At 45.0% G+C, this 13,864-nt stretch overlaps 2 protein-coding genes across 5 annotated transcripts in view; both read left to right on the forward strand.

The window, feature by feature from the left end:
• abca2 (ATP-binding cassette, sub-family A (ABC1), member 2) overlaps nt 1-8,162 on the forward strand; it is an 81,569-nt gene extending 73,407 nt beyond the window's left edge. For all 4 annotated transcript variants that reach the window (XM_018758405.2, XM_018758406.2, XM_018758407.2 and 1 more), the window contains 10 exons: nt 33-153; nt 1,837-2,015; nt 2,666-2,807; nt 2,913-3,047; nt 3,786-3,889; nt 3,980-4,072; nt 4,246-4,348; nt 4,520-4,657; nt 4,780-4,989; nt 5,113-8,162. In XM_018758405.2, coding sequence (XP_018613921.2) covers nt 33-153; nt 1,837-2,015; nt 2,666-2,807; nt 2,913-3,047; nt 3,786-3,889; nt 3,980-4,072; nt 4,246-4,348; nt 4,520-4,657; nt 4,780-4,989; nt 5,113-5,148 — 1,261 coding nt within the window. In that variant the 3' untranslated portion in view covers nt 5,149-8,162. The remainder of the gene's footprint in view (nt 1-32; nt 154-1,836; nt 2,016-2,665; nt 2,808-2,912; nt 3,048-3,785; nt 3,890-3,979; nt 4,073-4,245; nt 4,349-4,519; nt 4,658-4,779; nt 4,990-5,112) is intronic.
• A 1,532-nt stretch (nt 8,163-9,694) lies between these two features.
• Nucleotides 9,695-13,748, forward strand: clic3 (chloride intracellular channel 3). The gene is made up of 6 exons (XM_018758218.2): nt 9,695-9,798; nt 11,636-11,745; nt 12,115-12,240; nt 12,478-12,584; nt 12,671-12,846; nt 12,987-13,748. Exons 1-6 carry the CDS (start codon nt 9,763-9,765, stop codon nt 13,149-13,151), a joined length of 720 nt encoding a protein of 239 aa, XP_018613734.1. The 5' UTR covers nt 9,695-9,762; the 3' UTR covers nt 13,152-13,748.
• Nucleotides 13,749-13,864: the final 116 nt, after the last annotated feature.

Consider the following 13,864-nt stretch of genomic DNA (forward strand, 5'->3'; position numbering starts at 1 on the left):
GGTGTCACATCTACATGTCTGACCGTTTGCAGGAGGATCCCGGTGAGCAGTCAGCCGGTGGAGGATGATGACGTTGACGTGGCCTGCGAGAGGCGCAGGGTGCTGAGAGGAGACGCCGACAGTGACATGCTGAAGATAGAAAACCTCACCAAGGTGCGAGAGGGAGTGGGAGTGGCCAACTGGGCGGAGTCAGTGGGAAGGGGACTTTTTGAGGAGCACTGCTAAGATGCTCTTCTGCCTTTTTATAACAATATAATTTAGAAACACTGTCCCAGAGAGAAAATTACCCTACAAAACACACACACACACACACACACACACACACACACACACACACACACACACACTTTCTGAACCGCTTTGTCCCATACGGGGTCGCGGGGAACCGGAGCCTACCCGGCAACACAGGGCGTAAGGCCGGAGGGGGAGGGGACACACCCAGGACGGGACGCCAGTCCGTCGCAAGGCACCCCAAGCGGGACTCGAACCCCAGACCCACTGAAGAGCAGGACCTGGTCCAACCCACTGCACCACTGTGCTCCCCTCCCCTACAAAACAGAGAATGAAAAACAATGAATTTAAAGGGACATACCGTAATTTACACACACACACACATTTTCAGAACCGCTTGTCCCATACGGGGTCACGGGGAACCGGAGCCTACCCGGGAACACAGGGGCGTAAGGCCAGAGGGGGAGGGGACACACCCAGGACGGGACGCCAGTCCGTCGCAAGGCACCCCAAGCGGGACTCGAACCCCAGACCCACTGAAGAGCAGGACCTGGTCCAACCCACTGCGCCACTGCGCTCCCCTCCCCTACAAAACAGAGAATGAAAAACAATGAATTTAAAGGGACATACCATAATTTATGAATATCAATTATTTGTATGTCTATTCACAGTGCTGTGCAGGAGTTTTAGGCACTTCGGGGAAAAGGTTTAAAGTGAGAATGCTTCACAAAATAATGCTCTTAATTAATAAACTCCCTATAAAGCTTAGGAACCATCCATCGTCAACAGCCGCTTGTCCCGGGCGGGGTCGCAGGGGGCTTGGCCGGGTCTTGCTCTCCGGTGGGTCTGGGGTTTGAGTCATGCTTGGGGTGCCTTGCAATGGACTGGCGTCCCGTCCTGGGTGTGTCCCCTCCCCGCCAGCCTTATGCACTGTATTGTCGAGTTAGGCTCCGGTTTGCCGTGACCCCACTTGGGATAAGTGATGTCAGACTGTGTGTGTGTGTGTGTGTGTGTGTGTGTGTGTGTGTGTGTGTGTGCACGCGCGCACTTCCTTTCTTTAACAACATACAAAACCCTTACTGTAATACTGTAACTTTCTGCAAAAGAAATGCTTGGAAATGTAAAATATTCTCTTTCCTATAGACACTAATGCAGAACACATTAAATAATCAACTAAAACAAACATTTTTGTGAAACATCTAAGTGCCTAGGACTTTTTCCATAGTTCTGTGTAAAAAAAAAAATTACTTACTAATGCTTTTCTCCAAACCGATTTACAACGATCAATCTACTTCCGTTTCTTTAGCCATTTATCAAGCATGATAATTTTACTGTACTTAACCCCACAGGGCTAAGTGCCTCGATCAAGGGTCCTTCGGTAGGAGGGCGGGATCGAATTTCGGTTTTTAGAACATAAGGCTGTGGCTCTAATCACTTCACCACCTGCTGCCATATAATTATGTAACAACTGAGTTGATTACTTATTTTCTGTCCTAATTCAAACCCGGTTTTCCAGCACAAGGAGCCTCAAATCTTACCCCTTGATCAGGAGCAGCTGTGAATTATGACTAAGTTGTGTTTGTCGTTTAAATCTTTTCCTCTCAGGTGTACAAGTCCAGGAAGATGGGGCGCATTCTGGCAGTGGATCGGCTGTGCCTGGGGGTTCGTCCAGGGGAGTGTTTCGGGCTGCTGGGTGTGAACGGTGCGGGGAAGACCACCACTTTCAAGATGCTGACGGGAGACGAGAGCACCACGGGCGGGGAGGCCTTCATTGGAGGCTGCAGGTATGCAGGAGAGACCATGATGGATTGATGGCTGTGATTCCATAAGTGAATGATGTTGTTGAGATGTATGTATATAGACACACATATATAACATCATTCAGTCATGGAATCACTGCCGTGTGTGTGTGTGTGTATAGGGGGTGTGGTGGTGCAGCAGGCTTGGGCAGGTCCTGCTCTCTGGTGGGTCTGGGGTTCAAGTCCAGCTTAGGGTGCCATGTGGCGGACTGGTGTCCCGTCCTGGGTGCGTCCCCTCCCCCCTCCAGCCTTACGCCCTGTGTTGACGGGTTAGCCTTCGGTTCACTCTGACCCCCGCTTGGGACAAGCAGCTTCAGACTGTGTGTGTGCATGCATGCATACAAGATGCTGAGTTGAACAGGGGTGGGTTGCCAGGTCCTTCCCCTGTATGCTGGGGGAGGCAAATGCAGGGAGAAACACAGAGCTGCCCCCACCCCAAGCAGGACTTGAACCCCAGACCCACCACACAGCGAGGAACTGGTCATATATATATATGTTTACATATATAAAACATATGGCTTTCCTGTACAGTCCTGTAAGTTCTGTTCTGCGATGTGCCGCCTAACAGTCTGATGTTTGTATTTTTCAAATTGGATGATGCTGATGTCAGACAACCACCCCCTCCCTCCTTTCAGCATCCTGCGGGATTTGCTGAAGGTACAGCAGAGCATTGGCTACTGTCCCCAGTTCGACGCCCTTTTCGAGGATCTGACAGCCAGAGAACACCTAGAGCTCTACACTCGCTTGCGGGGCATTCCTTGGAAGGATGAGGAGAGGGTGAGGAGTGACCCCCCCCCCCCCCCCCACAAACCCCCACTGCCACAACAAAGGAAAGAAGCAGAGAGGTGAAGAAGAGAGTTAACTCTCTGTTTCATGTCCCAGGTGGTCCAGTGGGCCCTGGAGAAGCTGGAACTCTCCAAGTATGCTGATAAGCCCGCCGGCACTTACAGCGGGGGCAACAAGCGTAAGCTCTCCACCGCCATCGCCCTGATCGGATACCCCTCCCTCATCTTCCTGGTGAGAACAGCTCCTTCAATACTTCTCTTACTGCGAGCAGGATTGGCCTGAATTCCTGCTGACACCTGTACTGCACATTACATCATTTACCGGTGTATTGCTGGGTCTTTAATCAGGGCGGTTAAGGTACAATTGCAGCGCCAGTTCTAGGATCTGAATCAGTGGTCTTCTGGATACAATTCCCCCCCTAATTTGTTAAAAATTACCAACAAAAAATGCAGGGTGAGAAAGCCAGTGGTTTCATCTCATGATTATAATTAATAAGGTGGGAGGAAGTGCTGTTAATTTGAATTTGATTAATAGCAGCCATTCGCATGACATTCATGGTAAGGTAGTGTACACATTTACATTTATTTACCTAGGAGATGCTTTTCTCCAGAGCGACTTCCAATGAACTCTATGTAGTGTCATGACCCCACACACCTTATTCACTGCGGTGACTTACACTGCTAGATACATTACTTACACTGGGTCCCTCATCCATGCATCAGTGGAACACACACACACACTTTCTGTCACTCACACACTATGGGGAACCTGAACAACATGTCTTTGGACTGTGGGAGGAAACCAGAGCACCTGGAGGCAACCCATGCAGACACGGGGAGAACGTGCAAACTCCACACACAATGAACAGGGATCGAACATATTATACAGGTTTCGAACCCCCAATCCCTATTTCAGTCTGGGCACCCAGCTCCCACACTGACCATCTTCCCATGATCCCTTGTGATTCAGGATGAGCCCACCACAGGCATGGACCCCAAGGCTCGGCGTTTCCTGTGGAACCTCATCCTGGACATCATCAAGACGGGACGCTCCGTGGTTCTGACATCGCACAGGTGAGTCGGCCACGGCGTCGCGGTCCCCGGGGTGCCCGCCTCTCCACATCCCACGGTCGCGGTGACAACGCGCTGTCTGTCTACCCACAGCATGGAGGAGTGTGAGGCTCTCTGCACCCGCCTGGGAATCATGGTCAATGGGCGGTTCAAGTGTCTGGGCAGCATCCAGCATCTCAAAAACAGGTCGGAATTGGAGCTCTAATCATTTCTACTTTCTATTTCCTCTGTCACTCCTGCTTACGTTCCCACTATTTTTGGTACATCTAATGTGAATGTTGTTCCGAAACAGACGGGATGAAGGCCTTGTCCTGTACTTTTGATATTGTCCTTTTGATTTTCTGTCGGCTCTGCCTAAGGTTTGGGGACGGCTACATGATCACGGTTCGCACCAAGTCCAGCAGTAGCGTCAAGGAAGTGGTGCGGTTCTTCAACAGGAACTTCCCCGAGGCCATCCTGAAGGTACCGCACCGCTCTCCCGATTGTTATATCCAGAGTTGTGGGATGAAGTTCAGTTTTTATCTCAAAATGCCCTTCGGAGCGAGAAAGAAGACTGATTTTTATTTGGATGTTACGCGAAGTCTCGCTCATACAGGGATGTTGAATCAGAAAAATTCATTCCACCCCCCCCAGGAGAGACACCACACCAAGGTGCAGTACCAGCTGAAGTCGGAGCGCCTCTCTCTGGCGCAGGTCTTCAGTAAGATGGAGCAGGTGGTGGAGGTGCTGGGCATTGAGGACTACTCCGTCAGCCAGACCACGCTGGACAATGTGAGTTGGACATCTCTCTGCTCCTTATATACATCAACATACACCACATGAGAATAATATACATAAAACAAAGTACAATGAGATGGACAGCGGTAGAACCTCCCTCTCTGGGTCCCTCTTAGGTTTTTGTGAACTTTGCCAAGAAGCAAAGCGACAACTTGGAGCAGCAGCAGAGCTCACCGTCCGGTGGAGGCCAGTCTCCGCTGCAGCGCATTCTCAGCCTCATTCGGCCGCGGGCCGCCAACACGGAGCTGAACGCGCTGGTCAGCGAGGAGCCCGAGGAGCTGGAGAGTGATGACGATGAAGGCCTCATCAGCTTTGAGGAAGAGAGGGTGAGGGACAGAGGCGGGGCAGGGTGGGGTGGGAGTGTTTGAATGTTCATCTTGCGTTCATGTGGCTGTCCTCCAGGTGCTCTGGTTTCCTCCCACAGTCGTGTTTCATTTGATTCTTTTTAGGTGCAGCTTTCCTTTAACACAGACACCCTCTGCTGAACCTCAAACTCCTAACAGATGGGGACATGCAGCCCAACGAGTCTAGAGATCCATTTGACTCCTGAACAAATAGAGGGAGCCGAGGAGTGGACCTGAGGAACGTGAACCAAGAGCAAGAGCGCATTTTCTTTAAGTTTGCCTAAACAAGGATTTCCTCCCTGTCGGTCAGTGTGAGGGGCACGCGGTTTCTCCACGGACGCTCGGACATTTGGAGAAACGGCATCGCAACGTCGCAGCCGGACCGCGCCGTGCCAGGTCGCGTGACGGGAGAAGCGGAAACGGGAGGACCGGCGTATCGCCGCCTCTTCGCCAGCTTCCACCAAGAAGGGTTGTAAAGTGGGGGGGACTGGCAAACGATGACGGCAGCGTTTGTGTTTTAAGTGGAACGTTTCTTTGCCATGTTTTAATCTTTCAGTTTGCGGGATGGGCGCACCTAAAGGAAACCGAACGAGTGTTTGGGGATCACTAAGCGACGCTGTTGGAGAGAACCCAATATGGAAGAGCTTCTTTAGAAGATGCTGTCAAGGACCAGGTGCTGAGCGAAGTCAGGGAAGCCAACGATTATCGTTATTGCTCTTATTATATGTTGGCGGCATTGCCACTGATGTCACAGAACAACATATCATTCTCCTTTAAGGCGGGACCTTCGGGTTCGACTCCGACCCCTTCCGTTTCAGCAGACGTCCTAATCTGAATGTAAATTACTTTTTAAGGACTGGAATTTTTTTTTTCCTTCCCTCCAAAGCTATCGACGATTTTTTTTTTTTCCCATTGTAATTGGATCCAGATTTTAAGGTTTAGTACATTTTTGCCTTTTTAAGCATGCTGCAGCTTTACAAGTCACTCAGAGAAACGAGTCGAAACGGTGTAGTGTCGTGTATTTCTTTTGTGGAGAGAAAAAAAAAAAAAAAGATTTATTTTCTGTGACGATGTCTTATTTTGTCGTGTTTATGCGGTTCATTTTATTAACTGACTGACAAGTGGCAGCCAGTGCACCTTGGAATAAACAAGGCTTCTTTTGATATCCGGGCTTCAGCTTTCAGTGCGTTGAAACCACCATCCCGCTCCAAAAGGAAACGTGTTAAACACGTTTACCTCCTATTGCGAACCGCTGACTGCGTAAAATGTGATACTACAGGGTACGAGAAACCGACACCTCCTTACACTTGAACTTATTCTGCCCTATATATAGTTCATAGCACCGCAGTGTTTTTCCTGCACAGCTCAATATCAATTATGCTCTTTTGCGACCGTAATAATCTGGATTTATAAGTAGGACAGCACACCCCAAGGTGCACCAAGCCTTCCGTACCCAGTGGTACATTACATGAAATGAGTTATTACAGCTTAGAACAAGCTGGCACCTCCTGAACTTGAACCGATTTGGTCCCATATGTAGTTTAATAGCACCCTAGTATTTTGTCTCTGGAATGGAATGTTAATTATGATCTTTTGCACTCCAGTGTGGGATGGTACAATAGTTTGAGAAACCAACTAGATACATCAGGCCATGTTACTGTGACCTGAGATAATAACATGTGTCACGCAGGCCTCTGTATAACCAGCACTGTGAAGCAGAACCTGACTTGCTCGTATATCTTCTCCACTCGGTCTTTATGGTACGTGCGCTGGAGATGATATCCATATAATACAGTGTCCCACAGAGAAGGAAGGTAGCAATCGGTTGGTGTGAATACAATATGTCCTGTATTACAGATGGGGCAGAAATATGACTGTTTTAACTAACACTCTGCAAAAACATCCATCCAGTGTTAACTCATTCTGAGAAACTCTCCCCCACCACCCCCTTCGAGCATTTGAAAAATTCCCATCCCATTAAATGTGAAATAATAAATATTATTAAGACTTAATGGGCCAAACTCACTCCTTTGCCTAGCAATGAACCTCTCCCACATCTGGCATTCAAATGTGCTTGACTCGGGGCCATTTTTTTTGCATTTGAAACTTTAGGACATTGTAATTGTAATGTTTTTCTTTGAATTGTTTTTGGCAGTTGTTTTACTTTTGGACAAAAAATATTTAAGAAAATATCCTTGATTTGCACTGCGGTGTTTTCAGATACGGAGGATCGATTTCTTATGTGATAAATGATGAGTATGGGGATCAAATGTTGATGTTATGCTCTTTTAATATAAAACCAATGTTTAGTACCAAAGGGAAGTCGTGCTAATTTTTACTGAATGATAAACTATATGCTGAATGTTAAAGCAAATGACGGGGAGGGGATGGGAAAATTTAAGAAACGGACACTGATTTTCTTGTCCTGTAAATGATGAGCTGTAATTACTGTGTGAAAGCAAAAATGTATTTTTTTTTTTTTGTTGTTGTTGTAACTTTTGTGCAAAGGTTAAACTGTGGTTTTACTTGGACTGAATCGCACTTCAACGTTTCTTTCATCTCTTTTGCTAAGGTTTAACTGATGACCGTTTTGCTCAGTTTTGGTCAGAGCTCTGTGAACTTTGACTTCTAGGTTACGGCGATTTCGAACTGGGCCTCGCCCTCTTGGGAATGGCATTGACCATCCTTTTGACCTTTGACCTTTCTGACATGCTGCCACACCTTTTTCCTTGGATCGCGACTGAAAGGCCTTTACTCTTCGGTAACGTGGAGAGCTTTGAATTCAGTAACTAAAATTAACAAAAAAAAAGAAAAAAGGCGGGGGGTTGTTTCGCAGTTTCTTTGCTTCAGAGAACAACACGCTACCATGATTCACAGATCAAATACACATTAAACTGGAAAATTAGACACCAGCAAGTACTTAACTGTTTGTGATTTGAAGGTGTGCAATCTAAATAACAAAAAAAGAAAAAATAAACTGTCGATTTGGTCAAAGACGCAGGTTTACTCTGGAGCAAAATGCCCTGGAAATAAATCCGCAATTGTACATGAATATAAATAAATATATTTATATTTATATTTTACAAATATGTATGTTTGAATTTTTTCTGCTACTGTTCTATTCATGTAACATTTTGACTTGAAATTCTGAGCTTGTTTCTGATTAAAACGTTTGTGGTTTCCATACTTCTTGTGCTTCAACAGAGGTCATCTGATATTTTTGAAGTTACTGAAAAAAAGGAACAAAAAATAAATAAATCAGGTATGAGTTAAATCCTTTGCGTCGTTCTCCTCTCTTTCACTGGGGTGGTTTGTCATTTCTGTCCGGCCCTTGTTTTGCCCCGACTTCGTGAGTGATGTCTCTCTGAGATTGTCTAGTTTAGAGACAATGGTGCATTTTTTTTTCCAGCTTGTTTTTGCACTCAGCTGGAGACCTGCGAAGTATCACTTCTGGCTATCTGATCAGAATGCTGATACTCTCACACCCTCCCATTTCAAAAACACCTCTTTCCTCTCCTTCATCACAGATCAGCCACAGTATCCAGTTGTACTTATTTTTAAGTTGTGATGAACTACCGCCCCAGTCGGGGTGTACTCAATCTATCCTTGTGCCCTATGGTTCTACACTAGCTCCACAGCACCATAACACTACCTTAGGATAAGCAGTTTATTGCTATCAACTTGTTTTCGTGTTGACTGGACAAGCTGTGTAAAGAAACATGACACAATTTACTAAAAAAAAATTCCATGCTGTCCTGTTCCTGATTGCATATTTCAGGCGATGCATCCATTCAGGTGTGTCCCAGCGTGGCCTGTGCAAGCAGTTTAGCAATTGCTAAATGCTGTAGGTACCACAACAGGCCACATATTCTTCTGCTGCAAAAGAAAACCAGTGAAATAGAATTAGGTCTGTGAAATGCACAGGTTTGTGATGATTGCTTTTACACATTATTTGCCTTGGACCCTTGATCAAAATAGATTTTCCTTTACTGATGATTTATTGATAGATTTATAGATTTTCCTTTATTGATTTAAATCCCTGCTGTAGAAATGCAGCCTTTTCTCATTTTTATACACGAGAATAAAACAAAGAATGAGAATAACATGAGAATAAACTGGAGCAACGGGTAGCCTAGTGGTTAGAGCTGCTGCCTTTGGATGCAGCCAAGTCTCACCTGCAGCTCTAATACCCTTCAGCAAGGTATTTACCTTAAAGTTGCTGCAGTAATATTACCCACCTGTATAAATGGGTAAATAATTGCAAGTAAGTTGCTTTGGAGAGGAGCATCAGCTAAATGAATAAATGTAAATCACAAATGGCTGGCTTTATGACTCGCACTGTAGGCCGCACTTGTGACAACAGTGTGTTAGGCACAAATACTTGTATTTTTGGTAACAAGAGCCTCCAAATATTAGAAACGGCAAGACTGCCATGGAAGGACAGGGGACCCAGCGTCAGGATCATTGTAGCCCTGTTAATCTCATCGGAAAAGCACCCTATGATCACTGGGGATGGTCATTGTTGCCCCAAACCTTGGGCCTGCTGTGAGTTCTTGACAGAAGGAAGAGCAAAAATTCTTTGTTTTTGAAGTACTGTGTCACCTGGCCCTACAGGTCTAACTGGTGAGACCAATATGTGGGTGTGCATGGAACGAAACTGATGGGCGTGGTAAGAGAGAAGGACCTGGAGACTTCTCTCTGGTGGAACAGGGGAGAAGGAAGAGCTTAACCCTGGCACTGGAGAGGCACTGAGAAATGGCTGCAGTTCCAGAAATCGAGCTTTTCATCAAGGTAAGTGTGGTGATCAGTTCCTTCTGCACTTGACTGAAGAACCTTGAAATCCACAGTCTCGGTTCTCCTCTAACTGAAGTTGAATCTAAAGGGGGAGGGAGTACTGGTAACACAGTACTGAGTGTGTGTAATCCAAAAACACATGGAAATTATTAATTTAGGACATGAGGCCATTGGTCTTTGAAGTGATATGCAACCACTTCTTGCTGTAGTACCCTTGAGGAGAGTACTTACTCTGAACTGATACCGTAAAAATGACCTAACTGATTAAATGTGCAAATAATTGCAAGCAGCTTAGCATTATGAGAAGAAAAAGGCAGGTTATAAAATAGATGGCTAATACAGTCCACACATCATAATATATACAATCCTAAAAGCAGACTTAGAAACTTTAAGTTATACATCAATCGGTTAACCTGTATGGAGAGAATCTCGTCCATCCTTGTTCTTCTTGTTCTGTACAGCGTAGCTTTTTTGACTTCTCTTTTTAAGAAACCAGTAATGGTGCCTTTGTATTGTATTTCTCGGTAGGATCTGAAACCTTAATAGAAACTGTTAGACTGAAAAAGCAAGCACTGTTTGCGGTTCGAGAATGAAGGGTCTGTCATTTCACGCTAAAATGCCGTGTTTTCATGTATGGAACACAGATGGGAATCCATACGAATGTTACGGAAAGATTTTGCGAGGCTACCCTGTGTTGTATCGATGGTTCTTAGCGTCATTTGGATGCTCTACTCAGTCTACTGGGCAGCTGAAGGAAGACTGTATCATCGTTTTCATAATAGCCGAGTCTATCCCACAGGGTAGTCACTTCTCACCACCTTACTGTGAATGGAAGGAGATGATAAAGATCACAGCGATGTAGCCTTGCAGCTTACAAGATAAAAACATAATTTGTCTGGAGCAGCGTCTCTAATGTGTTTGACTAATAGCCTCTGTATTGCATTCGCTGCCTTCACTAAGAGTAGAGTAAATACAGCGGGTAAATCAAACGGAACGCGAACGAGTTTACCCAACAAGATTAGTCATATTTAGCCAATAAGACAGCGACATAAATATAAAACAAGAAAGCCAATACGGAAGATTCTGTGCTCAAACCAACTGGTGCAGTCAAGCCCTCATAGTTAGCAGCAGCGCAGAATACAGAAGGTTCTGGAAAACAGCAAATACTCTAAATGTCCGTAGTTTTTTCATTGAGCTACGAACATTTAAAGCAGGGTGGAATAACAAGTCAAAGGTTAACCATTCCTCTTAACTAAGCAGCAGCAGGTAGGGCTGTGGTTGGGGCTGTTTCTGCTGCTTTCCATTTGAGGGACCCAGATTGAAATCCCACCACCTGCTATAGTACCCTTGTGTGAGGTAGCTATCCCTACACAGACACATGTAATGATGGGAATGTGCGTGGATGTTAAAATGGCATACCGTGGCGAAGCATTACGTTATTCCTTCGTGTGGATAAGAAGAATGAAAAATAAGCATTCATAGCAGAGTGGGTACAGCTCCTGTCTTAAAAACCCAACTTCAAGTCCCTGCTCTTACTGTAGTTTCTCTAAGCAAAGTACTGACCCTGAATAGTTCCAGAAAAAACCACCCAGATGTACAAATCCATAAGTAATAAAGAGTAGCTTAACATTGCAAGTTGCTTTTCAGAAAATGGTCATCTAACTATATATATATATATATATATATATATGTAAAAATATTTTCTCATATCTCCCTTTGTTTTGTTTCCTTAAACAATGAAACAGTGAAACTTTCTGCTTCCTCCAGTCCCATTCATACCATTGTGGTGTTCTACTATGCAGAAGGAATTTTTCGTCTGTATTTTTCCAAACAGGCAAGCGATGATGGTGAGAGTGTGGGAAACTGTCCCTTCTGCCATCGCCTGTTCATGATCCTCTTTCTGAAAGGGGTCAACTTTACTCTCACCACAGTTGACATGAAGAGGTGAGACTGCATATGCAATCTGGCTAACAGTTGTGAAGTAGGCCCTGCCCATAGTCCTTCTCTCAGGAAGAGCAATTCTGTCTGTGGGGAAACCTAGTGCTGTAATACAGCAGTTTGGACCTAGAACAGTGCCCTGGGGAACCCCTTCTCAATATGTGCGCAAATTCTGGTCATAGAATGTTCTTTTAACAGCAATGAATTCATAATTGAATTTATGGATATCTCTCTACAGTCGACTGCTTGGTAATCTGGTTTTTTCCATGAAATGTTGTCGGCACCCTGGCATGCAGGCAAATGTCAGTCACATCAGAGAAAGCATGTACACGTACCTTCCTGGTTGGCATACCTCTCATTTATCTTACTTCCCAGAGCTCCAGAGGTTCTTAAAGACCTGGCCCCAGGCTCCCAGCCACCCTTCCTCATCTATAACAAAGAGGTGCACACAGATAACAACAAGATTGAGGAGTTCCTGGAGGCCACCCTGGCACCCCCACAGTGAGCAGCATCATAGTTTGTTTCAGATCATCAAATGTAATGGCAGTGGTTTTAATTGTACTACTGCTTATAAGGCTTGCATGATCAGGCTCATGTTGAATCATTTTACACAGTTTAATAAGTTTAGGCTACATTAATCTTATTTTTTTATATAAGTGCAAAACACAGCGAGAAAGGAGCAGCTTTCTCATCAAAAAACCCATGGTTCCTTGTGGGGGTTTTACCTCTCTGCTGCAGGTACCCTAAGCTCGGCTGTCGCTACAAAGAGTCGAATGGTGCTGGAGACGACATCTTCCACAAGTTCTCTGCCTACATCAAGAACCCCAACCCTGGACTCAATGAAAGTTGGTGTCCTGCATTTCCATTCCTTTTACCTCCCATTGTGCCTCGCTCTTGCTTACTTCACATTCTTCTCTTGTTGCTTTCTCAGTGCTCGAAAAGAAGTTCCTTAAGAGTCTAGTTAAGCTCGACCAGTACCTGCTGACTCCACTTCCTTACGAACTGGACCAGAACCCCAACTTGAGCGAGTCAAAAAGGAAGTTCCTGGATGGCGATTCGCTTACGCTGGCAGACTGCAACTTGCTGCCCAAGCTCCACATTGTGAAGGTACGTCACGGTTCTCATCTCCTATCGGTTTCACACCCTCCCTTTGCTACCTCATGTTTAACCCTTGTGAGATCATCGAGTTCCTTCCATCTGTTCTGCCCTAAATAATTTTGAAACCAAAAGTCCTGTGTCCTTCACAGGTGGTGTGCAAGAAGTACCGAGATTTTGAGATTCCAGCAGCTCTGCAGGGCTTGACACGCTACCTGGCGGAGGTGTACAAACAGAGTGAATTCCGGAACACCTGTCCCAAGGACTCTGAAATTCTACTGGCGTACCACTCTGTGGCTAAATTCCTCAAAAGGTAGAGCGGGAGCGGGGCGGATAAAAAAAGAGGCAGGTCTGCGGTGAATGAAACAGAAATAATACCAGATTCCTGTAGGATGCTTTTTCACTAATGATGAAACAGCCCATTGTACCATATTACAGCAAAGGCTTATTTTCTTTTGCAATTCATTCTGTAAACTCTGGATTAATGCATTATTCACCCTGTAACCAGTTCTGACAGGGCTACACAAATACAAATATAGTACTTGGTGGCGATATGAGCAAAAGAAAAAAGAAAAAATTAAATGGCTTATTTCCTTGGACTCTGCAGCACCTCCGAGGCATATAATATATTAATGTAAATTCTTTTTCCCTGTAATGCTTTTTTCAATAGTGGTAATAAATATACTTTAAGGACAATAAAGCTTTATTGCTAGAATTAACCATAAGTGGTTTCAAAACCAGATTTTTCAATGCGAGGGCAGTTTCAGTCTCCTGGAACAAACTGTGTGCTGACTCCTGTTAAAGCAGCTATACGCTCATGAAATCTTTTAACAGATTCACAAATCCAGCAAGGTTAGTTTTGTGTAACTGTTAAGAAATAGTCTTTTAAAGAAGCTTTTTTATTTGTAAGAAGCCCCTGCTTATTGTGTATGCATCTAAGTACACACTATTTTCAAATAAATAGAGATAATCAGTTTCACTGGTAAAATCATCATATGAATGTCCTTCCCGAAAAAAATGTGAAGAGAAC

This window comes from Scleropages formosus, chromosome 17 (assembly GCF_900964775.1).
Source record: "Scleropages formosus chromosome 17, fSclFor1.1, whole genome shotgun sequence".
NCBI lineage: Eukaryota > Metazoa > Chordata > Actinopteri > Osteoglossiformes > Osteoglossidae > Scleropages > Scleropages formosus.

Bases quoted from the DNA above. Each gene is read 5' to 3' on its own strand.
- clic3 (XM_018758218.2), top strand. From the start codon at position 9,763: ATGGCTGCAGTTCCAGAAATCGAGCTTTTCATCAAG. The intron at 12,241-12,477 runs GTGAGCAGCATC...TCTCTGCTGCAG, and splicing joins GCCACCCTGGCACCCCCACA to GTACCCTAAGCTCGGCTGTC. The intron at 12,585-12,670 runs GTTGGTGTCCTG...TTGCTTTCTCAG, and splicing joins CAACCCTGGACTCAATGAAA to TGCTCGAAAAGAAGTTCCTT.